The sequence below is a fragment of the Dama dama genome, chromosome 5 (assembly GCF_033118175.1).
Source record: "Dama dama isolate Ldn47 chromosome 5, ASM3311817v1, whole genome shotgun sequence".
Classification (NCBI taxonomy): domain Eukaryota; kingdom Metazoa; phylum Chordata; class Mammalia; order Artiodactyla; family Cervidae; genus Dama; species Dama dama.
In genome coordinates this window covers 83,195,167-83,222,793 of record NC_083685.1, presented here as the reverse complement: position 1 = coordinate 83,222,793, position 27,627 = coordinate 83,195,167, and the positions used below count along the sequence as shown (strand labels likewise).

At 56.4% G+C, this 27,627-nt stretch overlaps 2 protein-coding genes and 1 pseudogene across 7 annotated transcripts in view; 1 reads left to right on the top strand and 2 right to left on the bottom strand.

The window, feature by feature from the left end:
- Positions 1 to 18,970, top strand: part of MYO19 (myosin XIX) — a 40,949-nt gene extending 21,979 nt beyond the window's left edge. For 3 of the 5 annotated variants that reach the window (XM_061142701.1, XM_061142700.1, XM_061142702.1), the window contains 19 exons: positions 715 to 784; positions 1,327 to 1,429; positions 2,063 to 2,159; positions 2,282 to 2,358; positions 3,847 to 3,943; positions 4,393 to 4,564; positions 6,651 to 6,724; positions 7,299 to 7,420; positions 8,337 to 8,450; positions 8,655 to 8,831; positions 9,144 to 9,296; positions 10,143 to 10,250; positions 11,132 to 11,202; positions 12,086 to 12,189; positions 13,723 to 13,838; positions 13,936 to 14,065; positions 15,288 to 15,373; positions 16,644 to 16,946; positions 18,212 to 18,970. In XM_061142701.1, coding sequence (XP_060998684.1) covers positions 715 to 784; positions 1,327 to 1,429; positions 2,063 to 2,159; positions 2,282 to 2,358; positions 3,847 to 3,943; positions 4,393 to 4,564; positions 6,651 to 6,724; positions 7,299 to 7,420; positions 8,337 to 8,450; positions 8,655 to 8,831; positions 9,144 to 9,296; positions 10,143 to 10,250; positions 11,132 to 11,202; positions 12,086 to 12,189; positions 13,723 to 13,838; positions 13,936 to 14,065; positions 15,288 to 15,373; positions 16,644 to 16,946; positions 18,212 to 18,340 — 2,303 coding nt within the window. In that variant the 3' untranslated portion in view covers positions 18,341 to 18,970. Of the gene's footprint in view, positions 1 to 714; positions 785 to 1,326; positions 1,430 to 2,062; positions 2,160 to 2,281; positions 2,359 to 3,846; positions 3,944 to 4,392; positions 4,565 to 6,650; positions 6,725 to 7,298; positions 7,421 to 8,336; positions 8,451 to 8,654; positions 8,832 to 9,143; positions 9,297 to 10,142; positions 10,251 to 11,131; positions 11,203 to 12,085; positions 12,190 to 13,162; positions 13,274 to 13,722; positions 13,839 to 13,935; positions 14,066 to 15,287; positions 15,374 to 16,643; positions 16,947 to 18,211 lie in introns of those variants that run through there. The other 2 variants (XM_061142703.1, XR_009692924.1) reach the window with 2 other exon arrangements.
- Positions 16,343 to 16,466, bottom strand: LOC133058203 (small nucleolar RNA SNORA11; annotated as a pseudogene).
- Positions 18,845 to 25,927, bottom strand: ZNHIT3 (zinc finger HIT-type containing 3). 2 transcript variants are annotated; one of them, XM_061142706.1, is made up of 6 exons: positions 25,773 to 25,927; positions 25,641 to 25,672; positions 21,129 to 21,215; positions 19,835 to 19,918; positions 19,444 to 19,592; positions 19,164 to 19,330 (listed from the first exon to the last, which is right to left on the bottom strand). In XM_061142706.1, exons 1-6 carry the CDS (start codon positions 25,856 to 25,858, stop codon positions 19,313 to 19,315), a joined length of 456 nt encoding a protein of 151 aa, XP_060998689.1. In that variant the 5' UTR covers positions 25,859 to 25,927; the 3' UTR covers positions 19,164 to 19,312. The 2 variants fall into 2 exon arrangements, with proteins under 2 accessions (XP_060998688.1, XP_060998689.1); XM_061142705.1 differs by lacking the exon at positions 19,444 to 19,592 and having other exon boundaries at positions 18,845 to 19,330.
- Positions 25,928 to 27,627: the final 1,700 nt, after the last annotated feature.

Sequence of the window (27,627 nt, the reverse complement as noted above, 5' to 3'; positions counted from 1 at the left end):
TGTCGTCCTCTCCGTCTCACCCAGGCATATGGAGCAGAGGTGCGGGAGAGGCTCACCCAGCCCATGTCCCGTCCTTCTGAACAGCTTCCTGATGGTTCAGAGAAGAGGACATGTCTCAGGATGCACAGCAATCAGTGTCCACGTTGGCACTCTAGACGTTGCGCTTTACTGTCCACCTTAATAGTAGCCGCTTGTTTTTTTTGAGGGGGTGGTGAGGCATACTAGGTCTTTGCTGCTGCAGGTGGGCCTCCTCTCATTGTGGCACGTGGAGGCTACTCTCCAGCTGCAATGCACAGGCTTCTCATTGCAGTGACTTCTCTTCTTGAGGAGCACGGGCTCTAGGCGAGCAGGCTTCGGTAGTTGTGGCACATGGGCTTAGCTGCCCTAAGACACATGGAATCTTCCCGGACCAGGGATCAAAAACCTGTGTCTTAACCACTGGACTACCAGGGAAGTCCTGACATCTTGTTTTTGATCCTTTCCCTTCAAACAAAAGTCCCTGACTGCCTAGATTGGCTCTTCCCCCTTTGCCAGGAAGCTGTAACACGACTGAATCACACTTGCTCACAGCCCAAGTGCCCAGTCCCTAGCCCTGTCCCCTGTGACCTGGAAACCAGTAGAGGGGCGTGTAGGTGACTTGAGGATAGCCACATGGCCCTGGTAGGCCTGTGGGGACTCTGTGGGGCCTCTGTGAACAGAAGCTGTGGTCTGTAGGGAACGCGTGCACATTGAGGAACAACAACAGCAGCCGCTTCGGGAAGTTCATCCAGCTCCAGCTGAACGGGTAATCTCTGCGGCCGCCCTGGCGGCTGGGGGGCTGGGGGGTGGGGGCCAGTGCCCAGCGTGGACCACCACCGCGGGCAGAAGCCAGCTGCTCCTGGCACATTCGTATGTGGGATGAGTGAACCCCGCGTACACTTTGAACCTGGGGAACTCTAGCTGCTCCAGCCCGAGGGACTCAGGGACAGCGTTCCTGTCCTGACACGTGTGTTCTGGCATCTCCCCTTTGCGGAGACTTCTAGTTAAACCTGTCACCTCTCAGCTGCATCTCTGAGCCTGAGACTGGGGCTTCTGTTCCCGCCTTGGGCTGGGGCAAAATGAGGCACCGAGGCCTGGGCCCTGTCCCTGAGCTGGTTGGAGGGGACTGTCCCGGCCCTTCCCCTTCCCGCCCCCGGGACCTGCTGAGTGGTCCTCCCGAGTCCTCATGACCCCCATTGCTTAAGTGGAAAAGCCGGGGTGAGGCTGCAGCCTGGCACACCATAAGTACCCAATAAATGGCTCTGGAATGAACAGGCCACTAACGGGCTCCAACCTGCTTGTGCCCAGGGCCCAGCAGATGAGGGGAGCTGCAGTTCAGACCTACCTCCTGGAGAAAACTCGAGTGGCCTGCCAGGCCCCCAGCGAGAGGAACTTCCACATCTTCTACCAGGTCGGTCCCAGGCGGGGCCCACAGCTGCCCAGGTGCAGGGCAGAGAAGGGTCTGTGCCCTCTAAACCTACCCGCCCCCCCTTGCTTCCTGCCTCCTCTTCGCCCTGCTTTCAGCGCTGCCGCCCCACTTACTCCCACAAACCTCACGTCACACTGACGCCTCACCCTGGCCCTCGGCTCCCGGGGCAGCCTCGGCCTGGCAGAGGGCCCTTGAGGCTGGGCCTGTCTCCACACGGGAAATGCTCACCTTCAGACGGAGGGCTGTCCTGGAACAGCAGCTGCCTCCACCAACAGAACAAGGCCTTCCCTAAACCGTGCCCCCTCCATCAGACCAGGGATCCCCCGAGGCGTGGACAGTGTCTCCCTGCTCTCAGATCGGGCCCGGGGGCTCCCCAGGCGGGGTTAGGCTTTCCTCCCCACATCGCAGGCCCCCTCAGTGAGTGGGGTTTTTTTGCACCGAGTGAAGACGCCCAGAGCTGCTTGCAGCTGCTTTTGCGCCCCCGCTAGCCCATGGCTCCCCGCAGGGGCCTCTTGGTCTTGTGGTGTGGCTGCCGCTCCTCTCCGCCTGCCCAAGCCCGTGCAGGCCTGGGCGTCCCAGGACCCCCGGCTCAGCCGCCCGCCCCCACTCCCACAGATCTACAAAGGAGCCCGCGCCGAGGAGAGGGTCCAGTGGCGCCTCCCCGAGGGAGCCGCCTTCTCCTGGCTGCCCCACCCAGAGAGGACCTTGGAAGGTAGGGGGAGCCTTGCCCAGCGCCCTGGGCCGGCCCAGCAGCACCCACGCATCCCCCCATGACCCGTCGCCCACACTGACCTCGGGTCCTGACGTGGGGCTGTGACTCGGATTCCTTTTCAGAGGATTGTTTCGAGGTGACCAGGGAGGCCATGCTTCATTTGGGCATCGATGCCCCCACCCAGAACAACATCTTTCAGGTCAGAGGAAAAGCCACACCACTCACGTGTGGCAGCGGTGATGGGCAGCCCCCTTCGTAGGGCCCTTCTCTCAACTCGCGAGTCTCTTCCCCTGAGGATCTAGAATTCTAGGCCCCGACGGCACGATGGCCAAGGCGGCGACCACCTCTCTGCGCAGTGGAGCCTGGGGACAGGGTGTCAGGTTGGACAGGGGCAGAGCAGAGTGCTGCAGAAGAGACCAGCACAGTGATCCCGGAGGTCAGAGGGACAGTGCCTGGTTCAGGTGTTGCTCTGTTAAATCAGAGCAGAGAAAACAATGCTGCTACATGCTTGTCCAGCATGTTAAAACTTTTAAATCGTCACTCTTAGCTCACTTGTTTTTTCCAGCATTTCCATGGGTATGGAGATTATTCCCATTCCATGGTTGAGACCTGCCCAAAGCCAGACAGCACTCAGTGGTACAAATAGTTTGTTGGAGATGTGCTGGTTCCAACTTCCCACCTCCTTTCCTTCCTCCTGGGACTCAGTGCTGGCCCAGGCGAGCCGGGCCCAGTCACCCCCACTGGCAGCCTCCGTCTGCAGGTGGTGACCCCCCCCTGCAGAGCAGTGGGGTGAAGTGTGGCCTCCTTCTCCATGTGGGGGCTGCTGAGGCAAGGGAGAGGAATCACAGCCAGTACGGGCAGCTTGGCCAGAGGGACGGCACGGGGGTCAAGCCCAGGACAAGAGGACCACCCTAGGAGTATGGCCAGGAGCGTGAGCTTGAGGGCAGCGTGAGCCCCGGCCTGTCCACAATGCCCATTAACATGGCAGTCTCCTCCTGCGGTGCTTGTGGCCTGGAAGCTGGTAGCATGTGGAGCCACCCTTTCTGGGACCAGACTGGGATCGGGGGAGAGGCCCCGCTCTACCGGTGCCCGGTCCAAAGGTTTCCAAATTGCTGGACCTGGCGGTCCTCTTCCTTCAGCCCCCGGGGGCTCCCCCGAGTGGACCACTGAGTGCAAAAGCAAGGGAGCACCCACCATACAGAGACCAAGATCACAGCTCCTTCCCTGGCTGGGCTGGGCTTCGGAGCCCAGCAGTGTTGGGAAAGGGCCGAAGGGCTCCAGAGCCAAGCCCCTAGCAACCACACAGAAGTGGTCCGGGCCACAGAAAACAGCGGGAGGCAGAGGGACAGACTAGGTGACCTGGTGCTCCCACTGGCTACCCCGAGAGGGATTGGAAGCCAGACTGCCTGGATTCTCATGCTGGCTTCCTTCTTTACCAAGTGCAGGCTTTAACTTCTCCTCGTCTCGTGTTTGTCATGGGCATCACCATAGCACGTGCCTCACTGGTTATACGAGACGATCCCTATCACCTGTGTAGAGTCCTGCCTGGCCGGGAGTAAGTGGGCAGTAAATGAGAGCTGTTGTTACTCTGCTATCGTGATTCTGTTCAGCAGAAGAGAGACCCTTCCTGGGCTGGGCTCCAGCCCTTGAAAAGGTACCCACCAGGTGTCCTCTCCTGCCCCCTCAGGCCCTGGCTGGACTGCTGCACCTCGGCAACACCCGGTTTGCTGACTCGGGGAACGAAGCCCAGCCCTGCCCACTGGTGAACGATGCTCAGTGTGAGGGTGAGGACGGGGGACCTTGGTCACACCGCCCAGGAGTGAGGCAGGCCCCACCCGGAGGAGGGCCAGTGTGGTGGGATCAGGTGCAAGGAGGCCAGAAGGTGCAGTTTGGGATCTGTGGCCCTGAAGCCGTCAGCTGTAGGGCCCTGCCCTGGAGAGGTTCCTCCTCACCCCATCTCTGCTATGGCAGACAGCTTCCTCTGCATCTTACAGAAAACGAGAGCTGGGGTGGGTGGGGGTGGGTGGGTTATGCAGTGCTTTATCCCACTCCTGGCCGTGTGGACTGGGACACAGCAGTTCTGGCCTCAAGTCCTGCCTCTGCCCCTGCTGAGTCTCTTCCCCCCGTTCCTGAGTTTGCTCTGCCCCACTGAGGGGGTCACGGCCCCACCATGCTGACCTCAGGGGGCCTTGTGCAGAGGGCTGTTTGGACGGAGGGTGTCTGTGCCTCCCAGGCTCTGTCGGGACATCAGCCTTGCTGCTGGGGCTCCCGGAAGATCATCTGCTAGAGACACTGCGGATTCGAACCATCCGGGCGGGCAGGGACCAGCAGGTGTTCCGGAAGCCCTGCTCCCAGGCGGAGTGCGACACCCGCAGAGACTGTCTGGCCAAACTGGTTTATGCACGGTGAGTGCTCTGGGCCCTGCCCTCCTCCCAGATGCCCCCAGTCTGGAGTTGGACCAGACGGTGAGCGCTGCCAGGGGGAAGCAGACGGGTTCCCTGCCCCACTCCCCAGCCCCGGGGGGACAGCAGGGAGTGGCTCCTGGGCTTCCCCAAGCAAAGCCCTTGGCTGGATTCTGGAGGGCTCTGCGTGGGGAAGTGGCCACAGCCTGGCCTAGATCCAGCATATGGTTCAGAGACAGGAGCCTGCCTCACTTTGGCGGTGGGCAGGGAAGGCCCGCCTGGCTGTCTGCTGGCAGGGCCGGCCCAGGGGTGACGTGAGGCCTCCCAGGTCCAGGCGAAGACCTGTGGGTGCATGGGCTCCTGGGTCCCTGCCCTGGTCCTCTCTGTGGTCACCTGGGGATTCGATAGCTGCTGGTAGAGCCGGGAGTTTAGCCCACGGCCTTGAGCAACCCTGCAGGGAGTGGAGCCCAGAACCCGGAAGGCCGCGGCCTTGGCCTTTCCCTGTTGTATCTGTGGGCATCTCCACCCACCAGCCGTGCGCTTGGGGGCATTTCTCACCCTGGGCTCTCAGGCCCTTCAGGATGCCCCTGAGGGCAGGATTCTCGGAAATTATGGGATGGAACACGTGTGTGTGTGTGTGTGTGTGTGTGTGTGTGTGTGTGTGTGTGTGTGTGTGTGTGTGTAACTTGGGTAACTGGAAGGAGGGTCCTGTTGCTTTCATGAGCTTCTCAAGAGCTAAGAGCCTGAAATTATGGGATGGAACACGTGTGTGTGTGTGTGTGTGTGTGTGTGTGTGTGTGTGTGTGTGTGTGTGTAACTTGGGTAACTGGAAGGAGGGTCCTGTTGCTTTCATGAGCTTCTCAAGAGCTAAGAGCCTGACCAGCACCGCTGAGGGAGTCAGAACCTCTGAGGGAAAGTGGCCCAGGGCTCCTGGGCCCAGACTGAACTCGGTTTAGCAAGGGACTATGTTCTCACTCCCTTGAAGCAAATTTCAGGTCAGAATTTCAGGACAAAGATTTTTAAAGGTTTTGTGTCAGATCACTGCAAAATGGGTAGATAAAGTGGTCACAGACACAGTGAACCTCTAACCATGGATCATTTTACACACAGCAAACAGGTCCTTATATCACTAGGTCTCTTGTTTTTACTACCTCACATGGGTATTTGAAGCCCTTATTGCAAAAAAATAGAAACCGTTTAAAAGTTTGCAGAGCAATTACTTAAATCATAAGGAAGAAAACCCTTGTATCATGTCGTATGTGTCACCACATTGTACGGCAACCATTCCATCATCTCAGGGGTAATGGTTGCAGAGTGCAGGGTGTCACTGTCTAGCTGGGGTGACGGGGTGCCCTCATACAGGACAGAGTAGGGGGATGTCCTGGGGCCTTGAGCTCTGGCCTCCACTGGCTGAGGTTTGCAGGGGAGTCCAGTGAACTCTGTCCTTTATAACCCCACTCAGGCCTGACCCACCACCCCTTGTCAAGATGGCAGCTGGGTGTCAGGCCAGTGACTGAGGCTCACCCACACCCTGTCTAGCCCCAGCGTTCCACAGCAGACCTCAGCGATATTGTAGAGTCACTTCCAGATCACGGCATTAAAGCAAGTCACACAAATTGGTTTCTTGGTACATAGATAAGATGTATTTATACTACATGGTAGTCTATTAAGTGTGCAGTAGCTTTATGTCTAAAAGAACAATGTATAATAATTTTAAAATAGCACTGTTGGAAAAGTGGCACAATCGGCTTGTTCGATGTCGGGTTGGCACAGTTTCAGTCTGTAAAACAGGCAGTAAAGAGAAGCTTACTGTGATGTGCCTGCAACTGGTCCCCTGCTCACTCTTGCAGTGGAGAAGCCAGGCCTTCGTGTGCCTGGGCACACACATGACCCCAGCCTGCAGGTGTAGTGGGCTGGGACAGGATGGGCGTGAAACCAGCAGAGCAGGTTTAGCCCTTGACCTTTCAGGCTCAGAGGATAGGCCCTCCATCCAAGGGGTGTACCCAGGCTGGAAGGGCAGTTCTGCCACCGTTCCAGCTCAGCCGGACCCCTCTCACCCGAGCCCACTCCCCCCCGCACACACCAACAGGCTGTTTGACTGGCTGGTCTCGGTGATCAACAGCAGCATCTGTGCCACCCCCGACTCCTGGACCACTTTCATAGGTAGGTCGGGGGGCCTCCAGGCAGCTCTTGCACCCATCCCCTCCCACTCCACCAGTGTGGGGTGAGGTCCCTCTCTCTGGTGCCCGTATCTGGCTGTCCCTAGCTCTCCAGGCAGGCTCAGCTGGTGCCCAGGCCACGAGGGCCCCTTCACCCCCTGGAGACCCAGCTCCTGTCTCAGGAGAGTAGAACCGACTCAAAGGGCCTGTGGGGGGCGGGGGGGGGGGGATTTGAGAACGTCTTTGGAACCTGGGTGGGACAGTCAGGAGGGGAGGAAGCAAAGCTCAGAGGCATCGGTGATGTCTGCTCACAGAATGGCGAGCACCCACTGAGCGGCCGAGGCCCAGGCCATCCAGACTAGGTGGGACCCGGGGTCCCTGGGGCCTGGTTCCCTCACCTCCTTTGGCCTCTTCCTGCTGAGTTCTGAGGGGCAGGAGGTGGCGAGGGGAACCCCTCCCTTGGGGTGGGGTAGAGTGCCCACTCGGCTTCATCCTCAGGCTGCCGAGGGTGAAGCTTCCCCCGAGGCCCCTGTAACCCCACAGTAACCCCCCACGGGTCCCCCGCCCTGGCTCCCCAGGCCTGCTGGACGTGTACGGGTTTGAGTCGTTCCCCAACAACAGCCTGGAGCAGCTCTGCATCAACTACGCCAACGAGAAGCTGCAGCAGCACTTCGTGGCTCACTACCTCCGGGCCCAGCAGGTGCGCGGTGGGGCGGCCGGCGTCCCCACCCCTTCCCCAGCCCCAGCCCTGTCTCACTACCTCAGGGCCCAGCGGGTGCGCGGTGGGGCGGCCGGCGTCCTCACCCTCTCCCCAGCCCCAGCCCTGTCTCACTACCTCAGGGCCCAGCGGGTGCGCGGTGGGGCGGCCGGCGTCCCCACCCCTTCCCCAGCCCCAGCCCCAGCCCTGTCTCACTACCTCAGGGCCCAGCGGGTGCGCGGTGGGGCGGCCGGCGTCCCCACCCCTTCCCCAGCCCCAGCCCTGTCTCACTACCTCAGGGCCCAGCGGGTGCGCGGTGGGGCGGCCGGCGTCCTCACCCCTTCCCCAGCCCCAGCCCTGTCTCACTACCTCAGGGCCCAGTAGGTGCGCGGTGGGGCGGCCGGCGTCCCCACCCTCTCCCCAGCCCCAGCCCTGTCTCACTACCTCAGGGCCCAGCGGGTGCGCGGTGGGGCGGCCGGCGTCCCCACCCCTTCCCCAGCCCCAGCCCTGTCTCACTACCTCAGGGCCCAGTAGGTGCGCGGTGGGGCGGCCGGCGTCCCCACCCTCTCCCCAGCCCCAGCCCTGTCTCACTACCTCCGGGCCCAGCGGGTGCGCGGTGGGGCGGCCGGCGTCCCCACCCTCTCCCCAGCCCCAGCCCTGTCTCACTACCTCCGGGCCCAGCGGGTGCGCGGTGGGGCGGCCGGCGTCCCCACCCCTTCCCCAGCCCCAGCCCTGTCTCACTACCTCAGGGCCCAGCGGGTGCGCGGTGGGGCGGCCGGCGTCCTCACCCTCTCCCTGGCCCCAGCCCCGTCCCGGGTGCGGCTGGGCGCCTCAGGTCCCTCGGGCAACATGCTGCCAAGGCCAGCGGAGGGTGCCCCCCCATCCCCCAGCTCAGACCATGACTGCCCTCCGCCCCCAGGAGGAGTACGCAGTGGAGGGCCTGGCGTGGTCGTTTGTCAGCTACCAGGACAACCAGCCCTGCTTGGACCTCATCGAGGGGAGCCCCGTCAGCATCTGCTCCCTCTTAAACGAGGTGGGGGGTCACCGGCGAGCCCAGCCCCTCGGGCGGGGCCGGGGCTTTTCCCGCGACCTCGAGGCCCACCCTGTGCCTCTTTCTCTGTGTCTGCTTAGTGGGTTCGCCTGCCCGCTGAGCCCTCCGTCGCAGGGTCTCCGTGGTGCTCCCATGGGTGGGTTCCCGCGCCCCTCAGCCCCGCGGCTGACGGCCCACCCCACACAGGAGTGCCGCCTTAACCGGCCAAGCAGCGCCGCCCAGCTCCAGACGCGCATCGAGAGCGCCCTGACCGGCCGCCCCCGCCTGGGCCGCGACAGGCTGAGCCCGGAGCCCAGCTTCATTGTGCTGCATTACGCGGGGCCTGTGCGGTACCGCACCGCGGGCCTGGTGGAGAAGAACAAGGTGAGGGGCGGGCCGTGGCCGGTGTCACCGGTGAATCCAGACGCGGAGGTGTCGCCGCACATGTGCGGAAGCATCTGCTGTGCTCCCTGCCCGCCTGCACATCCTCTCGGGGTCCAGGGTCACCTCTCGGACCCACATTTATGAGGTCTCTGCTACTCCGGCACAACCTGCCCGTAAACAACCGTCCTCACACCACGTCTCCGGGCCTCTAGGCTCAGACGTGGGCCGGCCCTCCTCCTGGGGTACCAATGAGCAGGGCGGCAGCTCCCCCCATCCCCCCGTCATCACCCTCCACCTTGTCCTTTCCCATAGGACCCCGTCCCCCCGGAACTGACCAGGCTCCTGCAGCAGTCCCAGGACCCCCTGCTCAAGGTGCTGTTTCCTGCTGACCCTGAAGAGAAGTCCCAGGAAGAGCCCTCCGGCCAGAACCGGGCCCCCGTGTTGACCGTGGTGTCCAAGTTCAAGGTGGGTCGGGCGGCGTTGACACCACGTGCTTGCTCATGAGTGTCCAGCATTTACCGAGCACCTCCTGGGATCGGGGCTGAGCTTCCGGAGCACGGAGGCGGCCAGTAGCCGTGGTCCCCGTCTGTGGGAGACAGATGGACTGGGGGTCTGTAGTCATGACAGGAAGCCTCCGCCGGTGGGCGGCAGTGTGCCCTCTCGCCCACCGCGGATAGAGTGATCACAGAAGCACAGTAGCTGCTGACCCTCCGTGGCAGCCCGCTGCTTCCGGGCAGACCCTGTCCTCGGCGGAGCAGGCTTGTCCCCTCCTCGGCGCCGTGTGCGTCTCAGCCCCGCGTCTCCTGCTCCCTGCCTCATCCCACCCTGCCGCCCCTCCTAGCTTACACCTTGTCCTGCTTCCCACCGTGGCCTTCTCATCACCTCCGGGGGAGGCCACCAGGGCAGCCTGGGTCAAGGAAACACCTCCCCGTCCAGCCTCAGACACGCCCCTGAGGGCCCGCCCTGCGTCTGCAAGGCCCTGCTCTGTGCGTTGACGGTGGACAGCTGTGCCGTAGCCCCAGCACACAGGACGGGCTTAGTCATGACAGGAGTCGCCTGAATGAACGGCAGGGTTTCTGAGACGGTTCTCTTCTGGGAAGATTGCCCTGGTTGGTGTGGGGGAAGCCTGAGATCAAATGTAGGCAGACAGACCAGGTGGAGGGTCACAGGTCAAGGAGGGTCCCTGGGGGCATGCTCTGGGTATACCCAGTGAGGGCCACCTGGAGTCACCCCAGGGCGTGTGAGGGTCCTGGTCTCGGGGTGCCCAGCCGATGCCCCCCTGCAGCCTGAGCCGCAGTCTCCCCTCTGCAGGCCTCCCTGGAGCAGCTCCTGCAGGTCCTACACGGCACCACACCCCACTACATTCGCTGCATCAAGCCCAACAGCCAGGCCCAGGCGCAGATATTCCACCAAGAGGAGGTAACACACTGGGCTGGTGCTGCATCACGGAGGGTCCCATTGTGCCAGGATGCTGGAGGGGTGAGAGATGGGACATCTGCTCCAAACGGAGTGGCGTGAGGAAGGGCTTCTCTCCCCCACTCTGGCAGGACAGTTGTGTACGGTTGTGTGGTCTGTGCACTGCACAGTGGTCCAGCCACAGGAGGCGAGTAGGGGCTACAGGGCATCTTGCTCTCTGCTCACCAAGCCGCATGCCCTAACAAGGACAGGCAGCCCAGAGGAATGGGTGTCTTTCATGATTAGCTGAGAGTCTGCATCACCTTACAGACCAGGCACAGGGCTGGTTCTGATGAGGGTGTAGTTCCTAAAATTTGCTCAGAAGCACTCTGTGGCCAGCAGCTGGCCTTTGCCCTATGGAGGGATGTGGGTGAGGTGTGAGAGCTGGACTGTGCTGGAGTGGGTCCTACAGTCACATGGTTGATGTGGCCTTAGAGTCCATGGCTAGGATCACTGCTTTATGGTAAAGACGTGGGGTGGGTCCTGGGAGCGTCTTCACAGTATAACTTACCCCGCCTCTCAGCTGTGACGCACTGTGTTGTCTGCAGAATATAAAATAAATAAAAACTAGGAACTGGATTGGGCTGCGTTGTGAGGCACAGTTGGAAGCGGTGAGACGGCCAGCACCGGCCTCGGCTGTACCAGAAGCCAGGCTTCACATAAGGGACCTGGGGCCACCGGGACCCCTTCTAGCAGGGATAGCCTCTCCAGGTCCCTCGATTGCTCGCTGTCCCGAAGAGTGTCCGCCCTCAGGGGAGCCCGCAGGTCCCTGCCAGCGGGGCCACTGAGGGCGTGGCGTCTGGGGCCTGTGGTCCCTGCGGCCCACGCCTCTCCCCTCTCCGCAGGTCCTGAGCCAGCTGGAGGCCTGTGGCCTCGTGGAGACCATCCACATCAGTGCCGCCGGCTTCCCCATCCGGTGAGTGGGTCGGTCGGTCTGTCGGTCATGGGGGCGGGGCGGAGCCAGGCGCGGGGGCGGGGCGGGGCGGGGGCGGGGCCAGAGCCGGAGTGGCCCTGGGCCGCTTGTCAGCGGGACTGGGAGCTGGAGCGAGATGCAGGCCCACGGAAGTCGGCCTGGAGCTCGAGGGCTGAGCTCACTTGCTGTGCCCTGTTTTGTGGAGGCTCCGGGTCTGCCCTAGAGTCAGGAGAGAAGGGAGGACGTGAGTGGGAGGCCGTTACAGATCCTCCAGGCGCGAGGATGGCCTGGTGAAAGACAGAAGGGGATAAAAATGGACCATGGCGTGGCTGTGGGAATGGGACGCGGGCTGATGGATGGTGGGTCACTGGGAGGGGAGCGGCCGGCTTCCAGGCCACAGAAGCACCTTCCAGCTTCCGTCTGAGGCAAATGGGTGAATCGGGACAGTTCCCAACACAGGGTGACCTGGGGAGGCGCCCGGGGGTGGGGAGTCAGGTTTGAAACGTTGGGGCATGTGAGGAGCTGTTCTCGGTGACTTCTAACACCACGAGCAAGAAAGAGACCCCGGGGGAGGCGGGAAGTGTGAGGCCCCTCCCTGAGGGATGAGAAGCCAGCAGCAGCCTGGAGGGAGTGGGGATGAGCGAGGAAGCCGGGCTGCAGGTGTCCTGGAGGCTGAGAGCAAGTGAGCTCAGTGAAGGCCTTGCCTAGAAAAGCAAGGCTCCGTCTAGGAAAGATCAAGGCTGGCTTCCCGCCGAGGGAGCCCAGTGACCTCATCCACTCAGCGGGCAGTCAGGGCAGCGTCTCGCAGGTGGTCGAGCAGCTGTAAACAGTGATGCCGACTCACCGCTGGCCACTCTATTTCTCCTTCCACCTGCCTCGGCTTCAGGGTCTCTCACCGGAACTTCCTGGAGCGGTACAAGTTACTGAGAAGGCTCTGTCCGGCCACAACCCCCGGCCCCCATGGCCCATGTCTAGATGGAGGGCACTCAGGTGAGGGCACCCACTGGCCAGTCATCTGTTCACCCAGTTCCCTGAGCACCTACTTGGACCATCTCAGGGCAAGGGCCTGGGGCTTCAGAGATGAGTAACGACAGTCCTGCCCTCATGGGGCTCTTGGTCCAGTGGGAGAAAGAGACTAAAAGAAGGCAGTTAAGCAGTGAGGAAAGTGGCGAGGCAGAAACAGGATGCTTTGGGTGGTCTACGAGGTATGAACCAGGAAGGCTTCCTGGAGGAGGTGGCATCTCAGGTGAGGTAGGACTAGCCAGGTGAAGGCACTCCACAGACAGGAGACAGCACCGTGTGTGTGAGGAGCTCTGGGTGGTTGAAGGTTGCTGGCTCCTGGGGATAGAGGACAGTGGGAGGCGAGGCTGGGGGTAGGCAGGCCCAGTCCCAGAAGCCGGACATTCTCCAGATAGATGGGAGGCACTTCCAGGAAGGGAGGGGGTGATACCAGCCTGGGGCTTTCCAGAGGTCACTGCCGGTGGGACCCTGGGTGGCCAGAGGGGAGAGAGGCTCTAGATGTGGGCACAGTTGGGAAATGTTGGAAAGAAATTGGTCAGACTTGGCGAGCATTGGATTCGATATAGGGAGGAAAGGATTAGCCAGGCCCAGCCAGCGGGGAAGAGAGGTCGGAAAAGGGCTTTCTTTCTGGGGCAGCTGCCAGGCCAGGCCCGGCTGGGAGGATGTCGAGAGAGGCCTGCTCTACGGGGGGGTGTCTGTCGCACATGGCATCACTGAGACAGTGAAAGCCGGTGTGAAGACCCTGGGCAAAGGCCAAGGATGGGGCGAGTCCCCCCAGTACACGCACTCCCACAGCCCACCCCCAGGGCCCTGCACGCGCAGGCACAGTTTTGCTTCGCATCTCCCATCCCTCGGGCAGTTTTCCCACTCTCCTTTCATCCTTTCTCCCCACCTCTCCCCGCTTCTCCCTGCGGTGCTCTCCTGTTCTGTCTCTTGCCCAAAGCCCCCCGAGCCCCTGGTCGACTTTGCTGCTGTTTCTCATCTGTGGCGTCTCCTCTGGCCACCGCTGTCTCCAGAGAGGCCCTGGGCAGCTAAAGGTGGTCAGAGCCCTCAGGTAAACCCTCCGTCTGCAGGAGCTGCCCCGCCAGGTGTGGGGGGCAGGCAGGGCCCCCGCTGGGGTCTGGGGTCTGTTCTCCACTTTCCATCCATGGCAGGAGGGCTCGGGGGCAGAGGGGGAGGCCGGGCTGCCCCGTGCGGCCCTCAGCATGTTTGGGGCCTTGGAAACAGGCTGGTAAAGCAGCAAGGGAGTCTAGGTGCCAAGTGCCCCCTGCCCTAGGGGACCTCCGGGGTGGGGGCTGCCAGCCAGTGCAGGGCACAGCCTCCAGGGGGACCCCGAGATCCCTCGGGACAGCCTGGGGGACGATGAGAAGAGGCCCCCTCCAGCCTCCTCCCCAAAAGGAAGGAAGGGATGTTGAGACACTTGTGCAGCGGGAAGGAAGCCTGTGGCACGTCGGGGACACTGAGGGGATGGTGATGCGCTGACGGGCCCTGTCTCCATCTCAGAGTGGCCTCCAAGCGCTGAGCCGGCCATGCTGCAGGGCCTCCTCCAGGACATCCACCACGCGCTGCCAGCTCCGCTGCACTGCGGCAGGACCAAGGTGTTCATGACCGACTCCACGGTAAGTGGGGCCGGGGTGAGGAGCTGGTGGCCACGGGCCCGGGTGGAGGACGGGGAGCACGGGAGGCTGAGGACCTCAGCGGACACCCTTCCCCCAGCTGGAGCTCCTGGAGCGCAGGCGTGCCCAGGTGCTGGAGCAGTGTGCCCGCCACATCCAGCGTGGCTGGAGGAGACACCGGTGCCGCACGCAGGCCAGGCAGAGGCGGGCGGCTGTGCTCATCCAGGCAGGTAGGAGCGGGGCCCAGGGCGCATGGCCCTCAGTCACGGCCAGCAGGTGGGCCTGGGGGCGGCTGTCTCTGCACCTGCACACGATCCCACGGGACACCTGTGTCCCTTGAGACGTTGCTTCTAGAGCCCCCACAGACCAAAGCGGACTGTGTCCCAGCCTCTAGATGTTAACTGCCTGTCCCCCGTGGTGTGCTGGGCCTTGAATTCCCTGTCCAGCTCACCCAGAGCACCCCCAGTTCAGTGCAGACCACGTCCCACCCAAAGTAAGGGTGCTCTATAGGTGGCAGAGGCTCAGAAGTTGCCTTAATTCCCACCCACCCCAATCCTAGCTAGCTATATTTGTATTTTTCCCCTTGATGACAACTCTCATCATCACCTGGGTTCCTGGGCTTATTGAGCTTAAGAAGGTAAAAACCAATAAGATCTGATGGAACAAGGAAGCAATGTATGAACCACGACACAGCCTCACTTTGAAAAGCAAAAATACTAGAAACCCAATATCTGACAGTTGGTGGAGTCATGGCTACGTTATGGACCCATCCTTGTGATCCACCTAAGAAGTGTTTTTGAAGAATATTTTTAGTTTCATGGAAACCCCACTTCCAATATGATGCTTAAACCTGGATGATGAGCCACACAGCAAGGGGATGCCACCTTCCTAATGTGTGTTTGGGCCTGAAAAATATTAAGGATACTGCAAAACTATCTGGGTTGATGAGATAACTGGTGACTTTCAAATGACTTTACCAAATAGCCCTTTTTCTGAATGACTGTACCAAAAAATCAGAAAATGCGTATTTCAAAAGGAGAAAATTAAAATTTCCCCATGATCAGTCTCACATCCAGTAGCTATGACCTTCACCAGCTGTGGGTGTGTGGTGGTGTCCTTCATGGGTTCATACGGCGAGCGAGCAAATTCAAACGAGGGCTTCCAAAAAGAGGTCGTTTTAAAAGATGCAGATAGTTCAGACCCCTCGTGTTCCCTGGGCGTTGCCCAAGGTGGGAGGTGGCAGCTTTCCCTTGGCTGTAGGCACCTGCCTCCAGGTCTGAGCGCTGTTTTTCAGAGCCAGGTCCACATCACGCTCACCTAGCCCCTGACCTCCCGCGGCTGCCGCCGTTCATTCCCGTGTTTACAGCAGCTCTGACGTTGACGTGGCCTGGTTAACTAAGAGCTCTAACCAGCATGTCACTCTTGTTTCCTGTTTCTGGACAAACCCCTCAGCCGTCCGTTCCTGGCTGACTCGGAAGCACGTCCAGCGGCTGCATGCGGCCGCCACGGTCATCAAGCGTGCGTGGCGGGAGTGGAGGGTGAGTGCTGAGCCGGAGGTCAGAGCGGGCCGGGGGCTGGCCCTTCTCGCAGGGCAGGCGGCCTCGCGAGTGATGTGGGCCCCGCGCCAGCCACACAGCAGGACGGCTGTGACACAGAGGGGCCCGAGCCACCCCAGGGACACACTAGGACTCACAGAGCCTTACGCTTTAAAAGCACGAATTTTACAGTGTATCAATTAGATCTCAATAAGGAGGGTATTTTTTTTTTGAGGTTAATTTGTGCTTTTATTTGCCAGTATAATTAAACACAATGGCCTGCAGGCTTCTTTGATCTAAAAAAAAATACATTTTATATCACAATCCAACAAACACACACGTATATAATATGTATACATACATAAAAGTGAAACAAGTTTTGCCAAAAATGTCTACCCTGGAGATCTTTTTCTTTTTTAAAGCAGTTTTAGGTTTACAATAAAACTTGACAGGAACGTACAGAAATTCCCCATATTCTCCCTCCCCTCACATGAACAGCCATTATCAACAGAACAATACCTCTTCTTTTTTTCTTTTTAGACCAAGGATGACTGCATTGATACATAATCAAAACATCCCCAGTTGACCTTAGGGTTCACTTTAATGAGCAGAGCAGTGTTGCATATTCTATGGGTTTGGACAAAAGTATGACCACGTATATCCATCACTGTAATGTCGCTCAGAGCACTTTCACTGCTCATGAAAACTTCTGTGCTCTGTACATTCCTCTATGCAAACTCCTGACAACCACTCATTTTTTACTGTCTCCAGAGTTTTGCCTTTTGCAGGATGGCATACAGTTGGAATCTCTTTCTTTCTCCTTGAAATGAGAGGTTCAGAGCGTTTATGAGACCACTCCTGGCCCACCCAGGCGTGGACCGGACAGGCTCCGGGGGCAAGCTCCCCCAGCACGTGCTGCGGCCTTCCTTCCAGCACTGGCCCTGCCAGCAGCCACGTGGAGGTGCGGGGGACACGAGTCGGGTTTCTGCTCACAGGAAGGCCACACGTTTGTGCCCCGCGTCACACTGAACCCAGGTTCCTGTCGGGTGTGTTATAAACAGCCATTTCTTCAGGCCCCCTGCTCTGAGCACACCCCAAAGGCTGTTATTTTTTAAAAGCATGTGCAGCCTCAGCACAGTCGCCCTGGGTACAGGCTTGTGCCGCATCCAGCCAGGCGCCCTTCAGCTCACCTTGTTCAGGGCGAATCACTGAAGAGACTTTTGGGTTCTGTTTTCCATTAAGAAAAAGCTGTGATGTGGTGTTCTTTTTTAAGATCAGAATGGCCTTCCTTGCTTCTGAAGAACTGGATGGTGTGGAAGAAAAACACTCATCTCAAACTTCCTGCTCCCTGAGCTCCAGCCCACTGCCCCCGGCTCAGACCAGGCTCCAGGGCGCAATAACCCGGCTCTGGCCCCTGGGACTGGCCCTGGCCAACGCGGCGGTGGGCGTGCATGGCTTTCAGAGGAAGCTGGTGGTCTTCGCCTGCCTCCAGCTCCCCGTGGGCAGCCCCAGGAGCTGTGTTGTCCAGACGGCCCAAGAACAAGCTGGAGTCCTATCCATCCGAGCACTGCCTCAGGTGGGCCATGCGATAGGGGTGGCATCCTGACCGCCCCACTGTGGGGTGGGGGGCAGAGCCCGGGGGTCAAAGCAGGAGCAGGACTGCGGGGTGGAGAGGGAGGTGGGAGCGGGGATCAGGATGGGGAATACGTGTAAATCCATGGCTGATTCATATCAATGTATGACAAAACCCACTGAAATGTGAAGTAATTAGCCTCCAACTAATTAAAAAAAAAAAAAAAAAAAAAAAAAGGAGCAGGACTGCGGCTGAGATGAAGGCCTCCAAACCCCTGCGCATCCCAGCTGGCGGCAGTCGGGTCGTTCCCATCATTACAATTAGGGTTTTCCAAAGCCCTTTCACTTTTAAAAAGCTGCCTCTAAGTGTTCTAGCATCTCTTCTGAGTCATCTTTAATTTAGTCCTACTTCCAAAAAAATTGGTCGTGGTAACAGCAGCTTTTCCCCCTCCAATGGCGCTGGATTTAGCACCACACTTCCCCCTACTTGGGCTTCCCTGGCAGCTCTGACGGTAAAGAATCCCCTGCAATACAGGAAACCCTGGCTCATTCCCTGGGTTGGGATCCCCTGGAGGAGGAAATGGCACCCCACTCCACTATTCTTGCCTAGAAAATCCCAGGGACAAAGGAGCCTGGCGGGCTACAGTCCATGGGGTGGCAAAGAGCTGGACACGACTGGGTGAGACTAACACACACTCTCCCCTCGCTTGTATTCTTTGGTTTATCCTATTCCTGACAAGCACGTGAGTCAGTGGTCCAAGATTTTATATCGTGGGCAGCCGCCAGGGAAAGAGGCAGCGAGCACAGACAAGGGCTAATACCCGCCTTTTACAACGATCAAGTGACACAAGGCATAAGGAAAGAAACACTGTATTTCCTACCAGAGGAATTCCTATAGGACATAATCTGGATAAAATCGCCATGACAACACACAGGCCCGCCAGAGCATAAACAGAAGTGCAGCTCTTTGATCTTGCAGCTTTAAGCAGTCCTAAGACTGAGACAGGTGATATTCTTAGCAGGGGAGAGCTCCCTCCTAGCATTTCCTCATCTATCTCACGCTGAGTCGATGTGACACTTTGTCTTTAATACTGTTTTGGGCTTTGCTACCATTTTAAAATAAGGGGAAAAAGCACAGTAAGTCAGTCCTGCCTCTGCTGTGACTCCCTCGGGTCCTCGGGTGTCCCCACCTCCCTGCACTCCCAGCCTCGCTCGAGAGGTCCCTTCAACCTCCCAGGAGCTGGGGCTGAGCTGCGTCTCTCTCCCCAGGGCTCGATCAGGTTTCACTGCAGGAAGTCTCCGCTGCGCTATGCTGACACCTGCCCTGGACCCTCGCCCGACAGCGTTACTGGCTTCAATCAGATCCTGCTGGAAAGACACAGGCCGGGCCACGTGTGACCTCTTCTGCCCTCTCAGCCTCACCCGGCCGGGCCACCCCCATGCCTGTTTCCACAAGGCCTTTTCCTGCCAGTGGCCTCGCCAGGGACATGTAATCAACACCCGGCTGCCAGATGACTCCCACAGAGACTCCGAGCGCACTCGGGGAGCTGTGGCTCCAGCCTGTAGGCGGGCCAGCGGCTGCAGCCGTGGCCTGGGGCGGCAGTCTACGCACCCCCCGACCCTGACGGGTGTCAGGGTTGGCAGCAACCAAACCAGGATTAGGAAACGTCAGGGCCGTCACCACCTTCAAACAGCCAACTCAACAGTGCTGGCCCTCACTACAGTGGGCACCCCACCCTTCAAACCCCACAGGCAAAGTCAGCTTGCAATCAGCTCTAAAACTGCGGCTGGGGGAATCTCTGCCTTGAGTTCCTTTAAAAGGAACAACACCTTACTATTTAAATATTTGATTAATTTAATTTCAAGCAACTAGATTATAAATCAAGAATGATCAATGCAATATACCAAAGAACCACCACACTGTAATTTTATTTAGAAACACTGAGCAAGTTTTCACTCAAATGGGTGTGGAAACTCAGTAAATATTTATGTCTTTAACTGTATCAAAAATAAAACACTTAAAAACCACCATTTGAACGTCGAGTTCTCTGTCCATACGGGTCTGCCACCGTGAGTACCTCCACTTGCCTGCACCCCAGCCCGCAGTGCTGGAGGGGGCTGGGGGGCCCACCTGAGTCCTGAGTCCTGGCCGCGCCGCCCACACGTGACGGCCTCCCGGGAAGGGCAGGCAGCACGGTCATCCACCTTAAGGATCCTCGTTCTGAGACGGCTCCACGATCCTCAAGCAGCAGTCAGCAAACTCCACAAACAAGGGCTCCTGCATGCAGGCTCGCATAAGCTTGGCCTTGTCATCTGCCTGATCGAGGTCGAACATCAGCTGTCTGAGGTGCGGATTGAGCAGTAAGCTCCTCAGCGCTGCAGACTCCCCTTAAAATGAACAGTGAGGAGAGCCAAGCTGAGCTCTAGTGGGTGCAGGCAGAGACAGCTGAAAGCCAAATGTTCCAAAGGTAATAAACAGCAAGCATGCTGCACCCCCTCACCCAGCATTTCACATGAGGTGAGGCTTCCCAGGTGCCGACAGTGGTAAAGAATCCACCGGCCGACACAGGAGACACGAGATGTGGGTTCCATCCCTGGGTCAGGAAGGTCGCCTGGAGAAGGGAATGGCAACCCACTCCAGTATTCTTGCCTGGAAAAGTCCACGGACAGAGGAACTTGGTGGGCTACAGTTCAGGGGGTCGCAAACTCGGATATGAATGAGCACACATGTTCAAATAAGGTGAGGTCAGCATATCAGATGGTTTCCACGTTAAATGCTGTCAGGACCTTATTCTTTTATACCTCTGTAAACATCTTAATGCCATTCACCTAAGCAAAAGTTATTTTACCTGCACAGACTTAGCTAAAAAATTGTCTTACTTGCAGACTTACCTAAGTTCTTTAAATTCTGCAAAGACACTCTGTCCTCTTCCTCGTCACTATTGAGAAAATCAGCCACAGAGTCGTCGTCGTCATCTAAGGAACATAAAACAGCCACCTGATTATGACCGGAAAGGAAAGCTAGGTGCCAGAGTTTAACAACTCCAGTAAATAAAAAATGTGTGTGCACACACACGACAAGAATAGAGATAATGCAAGTGGGCACAGACAAAACCGCCTCCTCTCAGGGATTTGTGACTATACTAACACTTATTTTAGGAAAGTGAAGACCTGGTGACTTTAACAAATGCATCCTAGTGTTCACACACTTAAACTATGTTTGGGATTAGGGCCTTATTTTCCAATTCTTCCCACCCCACCTCTGCTCACTATGGCTCCAGCTCTGTCTGTAAAAACCCACGGACAGGACTCCCCTGTGCTTTCGGCATGGGCGGAAACTTCTGAACCCAATAAGGAAGTTTCTCAAAGGGCAGAAGTGGGCCATCCCCTCACTCTGACTGCTCAGTACCTTTTCGGTGGCACCAGGAGGGGCTATCTTCAGAGTCCAGCATGATACAAGGTGCGCAGGAGGAGTTAAAGAAAGGGTACGTGGGGCTTGCCTGGTGGCCCAGTGGTTAAGAATCTGCCTTGCAATGCAAGGAACACAGGTTCAATCCCTGGGCCGGGAAGATCACGTACGCTGCGCCACAACTACAGAGGCTGCGCTCTGGAGCCCAAGAGCCGTAACCACTGAAGCCCGATCACGCAACAGCCTGTGCTCCACGAGCGAGGCCACCGCTCTCTGCAACTAGAGAAAGCCTGCACACAGCAACCAAGACTCAATACCGGAAAAAATATAGTTTTCTTTTTTAAAAAAGAAAACGCTAGATGAATGGGGAGGACGGCAGCACACTCACGCTGCAAGCTCTGAGGGCCGCCAGGAGTAGCAGCAAGGTCAAAGGCAGCATGCCAAGCAGGTCCAGGTCAGGTGAATCCCCGCCAGGCCCAGGGAGGGAAACCCGAAGCCGTGACTGGAGGCAGCTCCTGCCAGTAGGGTCCACCACTCACCCCAAACCACGGCTGTGGCCTTTCCCCCCACTCCCCGTCCTTCTCCTGAATCTTCAGGCGGCCCCACATCACCACCCGTGCCGACCTGTGCTCCTGGCCCCGGTGTACAGGGCTGAGGAAGCTGCTGCTCCCGATGAACCTGACGCCTGGCCCCAGCCCATGAGTCCCTTCTCCTCTTTTCACATATTCTATTTGAAACCCTTCTCTTGGTTTGTGTGTTTGCAGTCAACCAACCCACCTTCATTTTCCACAGGCTTTTTAGTTTTTGCAGTAAGAGTTGATCTTATTTTTTTCTCGACAGGACCAGCTGCAGGCTTGCACTGCTCTGAAAAGACACAAAACTCAGGTGTACATCACCTCCGTTTGAGTGACAAGGCTGCACCACTCCCCCAAGCCAGCATCCAGCATCCAGGGGGAAGCCTATGTAGGGGGTAAGGGACTGGCTGGGGGATGAAGGAGAGATTCCGTCAAGGGGCCCGCCTCACGCTCCCCTGGGGCCTGTCTCCATCCTCCCTGTCCTGCCTAATCCCACAGAGACTTCACCATGACTCAGTAACACACTGACTTCAGTTAGCCACAAACTGTGTTCTCAGCAGTTTCAGATACCGAATGTGCAGGTACCACGTGCCACTGGGAGTCGACACATGAAACTCACCAGGCCCACCTGGGAGGGGTTCCGCCTCACACAGGACAGAGAGATGGACGAGATAAGGAGAGTCTGATCCAAGTCACCCAAGAGGGAGGGGAGACGAGACGGGGAGGTGCTGCCAGCTGGAAAGAGCAATCTGGGCAGAAGGAAAGGCCCGTGGCTGCAGCGGACCCTTGAGTGAGCAGAGTCAGGTGCAAGGAGGTGGTGACAAGCAACTGGCAGCTGATGGGCAAAGCAGGCCTGGCAGGACGATGGGGCACAAGAGGAGGAAGCCGCCTCCAAGACGCAAGTCTGTCTCATACCATACCACCTTTATGTGGAATCTAAAATGACACAAATGAACCTACCTATGAAACAGCAACACACTCCTGGACATAGAGAACAGACCGGTAGTTGCCGAGGGGGAGGGGGCTGGGGGAAGGATTAAGCAGGAGGTTTGGGTTAGCAGATGCAAACTATCAGAGGGAGAATGGATGAACAAGAAGGTCCTACTAAATAGCACAGGGAACTAGAGTCAGTATCCTATGATAAACCACAAGAGAAAAGAATATAAAGAAAAAAGAATGCTATGTATGTGCATAACTGAGTCACTCTGCCGTACAGAGATTAATAACACTGTAAATCAACTATACTTCAATTAAAAAAAAAAGACCACCAGACATCATGCACCATCTATAGTTGTGCCTAAGACCACCTGCAGTTTTGCCAGAGACTGACCCTAAGCTCTGATCCAGTCTCTAATCTGTCAGTTTTTAAGAAATAGAGGACTGAGGAGTATGCCTAACTGCAGCATGAGTTTGCAATCAGCAAAACCCAGACCGTGGGGAATTCTGCAAGTCAAATGGCTTAAATTCGTCCACAGAGAAATTGTTTAAAAAAAAAAAAAAAGATAATAACAAAGGATGGAGGAACAATTTACAAATTAAAAGAGACTTAAAAAAATATCACATTTTAGGGGAATTCCCTGGCAGTCCAGTGGTTGGGACTCAGTGCTTTTGGTTAGGTTAGGTTAGGTTATGTTCAATCCCTGGTCAGGGAACTAAGAACCAAAGGAAACAATACTCTTTCAGGATACATACTTGCATAATAAAACTGGAAAAGCAAAGACGTGATTGCTATAAAGGTCAATAGGGGGTCATTTATAGGAAGTGAGAGCAGTGGGTCAGGGCAGGGCATGTGGAGGAGTTTCTGGAGTGAATGGCAAAGTTCTATTTTCTTTTTAAAAAATTTTTTATCTTTGGATGTGCTGGGTCTTTCTTGCTCCAAGGGCTTATCTCTCCTTGCACCAAGTGAGGGCTACTCTCCTGCTGCAAAACACAGGCTCTAGGGCACACAGGTTTCAGTGGGCTCAGTTGCCCCGAGGTATATGGAAACTTCAGAGAACAGGGATGGAACACACTGCCCCTGCATTGACAGGCATTTCTTTTTATATTTTAAAAAATATATACATTATTTATTTTTATTTTGGTTGTACTAGGTCTTTATTGCTGCACACGGACTTGCTCTAGTTGCAACAGGCAGGGGTTACTCTTTCAATGCACGGGCTTCTCATTGCAGTGACTTCTCTCGTTGCAGAGCAGAGCTTCTACAATGTGGGCTCAGGAGTTGTTGTGCATGGGCTTAGAAGCTCCAAGGGGTAGAACCTGTGTCCCCTGCATTCACTAGCAGCTTCTTATCCATGGAACCACCAGGAAGTCCAAGTTTTATTTTCTTGACCTGGGTGGTGTTCACTTTATAATAATTCAGTAAGCCAAAAAAAAAAAAAAGAATCTACAAATAATAAATGCTGCAGAGTATATGGAAAAAAGGAAACCCTCCTACACAGTTGGTGGGAATGTAAATTGGTGTAGCCACTATGGAAAACGGTATGAAGAGTCTCCAAAAAACTAAAAGTAGTTACCATAGCCCTCAATCCCATTTTTGGGCATATATCCAGAAAAAATAAAACCTCAAATTTGAAAAGATACATGCACCCCAATGTTCATAGCAGCACTATTTACAATAGTCAAGACATGGAAGCAACCTAAATGTGCATCAACAGAGGAATGAATAAGGAAGATGTGGTGTATACATATATGGCGGAATACTACTCAGCCATAAAGATGAAATGATGTCATTGCAGCAACATACATGGACCTAGAGATTATGATACCTAGTGAAGTTAAGTCAGAGAAAGACAAATAATCATGATATCACTTATACATAGAATCTTAAAAAATGATACGAATGAATTTATTTACAAAACAGAAACAGACTTCAGACACAGAAAACAAATTTATGGGTCCAAAGGAGAAGGGGTAAGGAAGGATAAATTAGGAATATGGGATTAACAGAAACACACTACTATGTATAAAATAGATAAACAACATGGGCCTAAAGTATATTATTGTTTCATTTAGTTGTTAAGTGGTAGCTGACTCTTGCGACCCCATGGACTGTAGCCCGCCAGGCTTCTCTGTCCATGGGATGTCCCAGGCAAGAATACTGGAGTGGGTTGCCTGCCATTTCCTTCTCCAGCAGATCTTCCCAACTCAGGGAATTAACCCATGTCTCCTGCATTGGCAGGCAGGTTCTTTACCACTGAACCACCAAGGAAAGTATATCATAGGGAACTATATTCATTACCTTGTAATAACTTATAATGAAAAAAAAAAAAAAAAGGATACAGTTCACTGAATCACTTTGCTGTATACGTGAAACACTGTAAATCAACTATACTTCAATTAAAAAAATTTTTTTTAAATAAGAACAAAGCAAGCAGGGTTTCCCTGTGGTCCAGTGGTTAAGAATCTGCCTGATTGGGAAAGGAAATGGCAACCCACTCCAGTGTTCTTGCCTGGAAAAGTCCATGGACAGAGGAGTCTGGTGGGCTGAAGTCCATGGGATTACATGACTGAGCATGTGTGCACGAGGGTGGAGGGAAATTGGTTGGTAGCAATAAAGTGGTAGAACTAAAAAAAAAAAAGAATCTGCCTGATAATGCAGGGGACACCAGTTCAATCCCTGGTCTGAGAAGATGCCACATGCCATAGGGCAATGAAGCCTGTGGGCCACAATTACTGAGCCCATGTACCCTAGAGCGGGTGCCCCACCAATAAGAGAAGCCACTGTGATGCTAAGCCCAAGCACTGCAACTAAAGAGCAGACGCCCCCACCACAACTAGAGAAAAGTCCCTTAGCAGCAAACAAGAACCAACGCAGCATTCCCCTCGCTCCCCCCCGCCCCCCCCCCAAAAAAAACATAACTAACAGAGAGGCTGCAGTTTTCAACACAGGAGTGAACTGCTCCAATCTGTGTATCAGGAAAATTACCCAGATTGCACTAGGGGGTCTCGGAGGGGCCTCTCAGGGCTGCAGGACCAGAGAAGCATTCCAGACACAGCTCCCAAACTATTCCAGAAAGCAGTTCTACTTCTTTCCTATTTTGAGCCGAAAGTGTTTTTTTTTTTAAGTGCTCCGGAGCCAAGGGTTAAAAAAAAAAAAGCTGGAGCGGGACGGTGTTGCTGTAAAATCAGAGCCTGGAGGGGCTAAAACTAGAGGCAAACCACCAATGAGGAACTTTAACAGAAAAGCCACTGAGAGAGGGGGGGCGCGGGGAAGGGCCACTGAAGACTGAGAAGAGGCGCCGGAGAGAGAAAAACTTAAAATGTAGACTTGACAACAGTGAGCCAGGGACGTTGCTCCTTACCGTAAACTGGTGTCCCTCCCCGTTTCTATCAAGACATCACTTAAAATTAAGAAAGAAAACGTCGTTAACCTCAGCCAGAGCAGCTTCTGCCAAACGACGCGGAGCTGAACACTACGAGGAAGGCACAGCTAGGGGAGGCTTTGGGGGCAAAAGCCAAAGACTGTTTAAAAAAAAAAAAACATAAACAGATGGCACGCAGAAGGGAAAGTGCGGCAGAGGAAAGGTTTTTGATTGTCCATCAAGTGGAGGCGCACTCGTAGGAAGAGGTATCCGCCTGCCCACGGTGGGTGGGAGGCGGTCCCCAGGGTCGGGCGTTGCAAGGCTGATAGCAGGGTGATAGCCGGGCCCGGGGCCCACGTCCCCGAGGCCGCAGCGGGAGAGGGCGCTGCGGTCCACGAAGAAGGGGGCCTTACCTTTGTGCTTCCGGAAGCAGGGCAAGGAACAGCTGCAAAAACAAAGGCACAGGCCGCGTCAGCTCCGAGCGCGGAGCGGACCCTCCCGCCGCCCCGCCGCCCGTCCCCTGCTCCGCGACCCCCGGCACTCACTAGGGCACGCGGCAGGCGGGGCAGCGGTATTTGGGCTTCTCCAAACAGACAACGCAGACGGCAGTACCGCAGCTGAGCGACGCCATGGTCTCTCCTGGGACGCGTTCCCCGCCTGCGCGCCAGCCCCGGGCCCCCTCGCCCCACGTGCACGCCCTTTCTTCCGTTTCCTCAACCAGGACCAATCAGCGTGCAGCACTTACTGGCCGACAAAAGCAATCGATTAATCCCGCTCCTCGTTCCAGGCCTGAGAAGTAGAAAGTCGATGCACTCGATACGCATCCAGAGCCCATTGTCGGGGTACTCCCTGTTTAGGGCTTCCCTTGAGGCTCAGTTGGTAAACAATCCGCCCGTAATGCGGGAGACCTGGGTTCGATCCCTGGGTTGGGAAGCTCCCCTGGAGAAGGGAACGGCTACCCACTCCAATATTCTGGCCTGGAGAATTTCATGGACTGTATATAGTCCATCGGATCTCAAAGAGTGGGACACAACTGAGTGGCTTTCACTCCCTGATTAGGTCACGTCTTGGAAGAACTTGTTATATAGCCCTGTGCCTGTCCCTACGCCGCTACGTGACTTTCAGCAAGTCACTGTCACTCTCCAGCCCTGTTGCTCTGCATGTACCTAAAAAGCATAGGTGGGACTAAATGCCCTTTATCTCCTGCCTCGGACTTTCTCAGTATTGCATGGGTATTGGGTTCTCCCCCCACATCTCATTTGGGCTTCCCTGGTGGCTCAGCTGGAAAAGAATCCGCCTGCAATGCGGGAGACCTGGGTTCCATCCCTGGGTTGGGAAGATCCCCTGGAGAAGGGAAAGGGTACCCACCCCAGTATTCTGGCCTGGAGAATCCCCATGGACAGAGGAACCTGGCGGGCCACAGTCCATGGCATGGTAAAGAGTCAGGCATGACTGAACGACTAAGAACAGCAAATGAGAATTCCACACTCTGGCCAAACCAGACTCAGCTAGACCATGTGACACACATGTGCCCTTCCCAACCATTTTTCTCACAGGAAAGGAAGACAAGCCTTGGCCACTGACAAATGTTTATTGAGCTCTAACTATGAGCCCTGTGCTTCCCAGATGCTGGGCTGGGAACACCCAGGGATTAGCAGGCATTGTCTCTGGGAGCTCAGGGCTTAGAGTGAAGGCAGGAGGGAGAATCCCTGGGTGGGACTGATTGGCCAGGGAACAGATAAGTGACCTCTGGCCCAAAGGTGAAGATCCTGGTCCAGAAAAGGGCTTGAATGCCACCTCGGGCTTTAGGAATAGACAAAGTCACATTTTATCGGGAGCCTTGCTCCTCTTCAAAGCCCTGAGCACTGTCCAGCTTTACCAGGCTTCCCACTCCACACGTGCAGTGCTGTCTTGGGGTCATAAGTCACCCTCACCGCCTAATCCTAACCCCTTTGCATTGATCCATCAGCCCTCAGGATCTCCTTACAACAAGCGCCCCACTCCACTGTCACAGTCTGTAGGGATGAATCTGCTACATCCCCAAGCAGCCATTCAAGTCTCAGCTCAGACCCCTCACTGTCTGTGTGACTTGGAGAGACTGGCTACCCTATCTGAGCTCCCTCGTCTGTTAGAGTAGATGTTCCTACTTTCCCGAGCTATTGCAAGGCAGAGAGGTGACTGTAAAAAGATCTGTGATCTGAAGCACTACAAAGGGTTATTTATGTGATTTCTAGAGTCTATAACTCTTTTGGAGCTCTGGTCCCAACCCCATAAGCCCAGGTTCCAGGCTCTGAGTCCCTGGAGGCTGAGGTCTCGGAGCTCAGGCCTCTCTAAAAGGGTTCCACTGCCAGCCTCAGTGAGCCGCACTGGGGTTGGGCTGGAATGACTAGCTGTCACTCC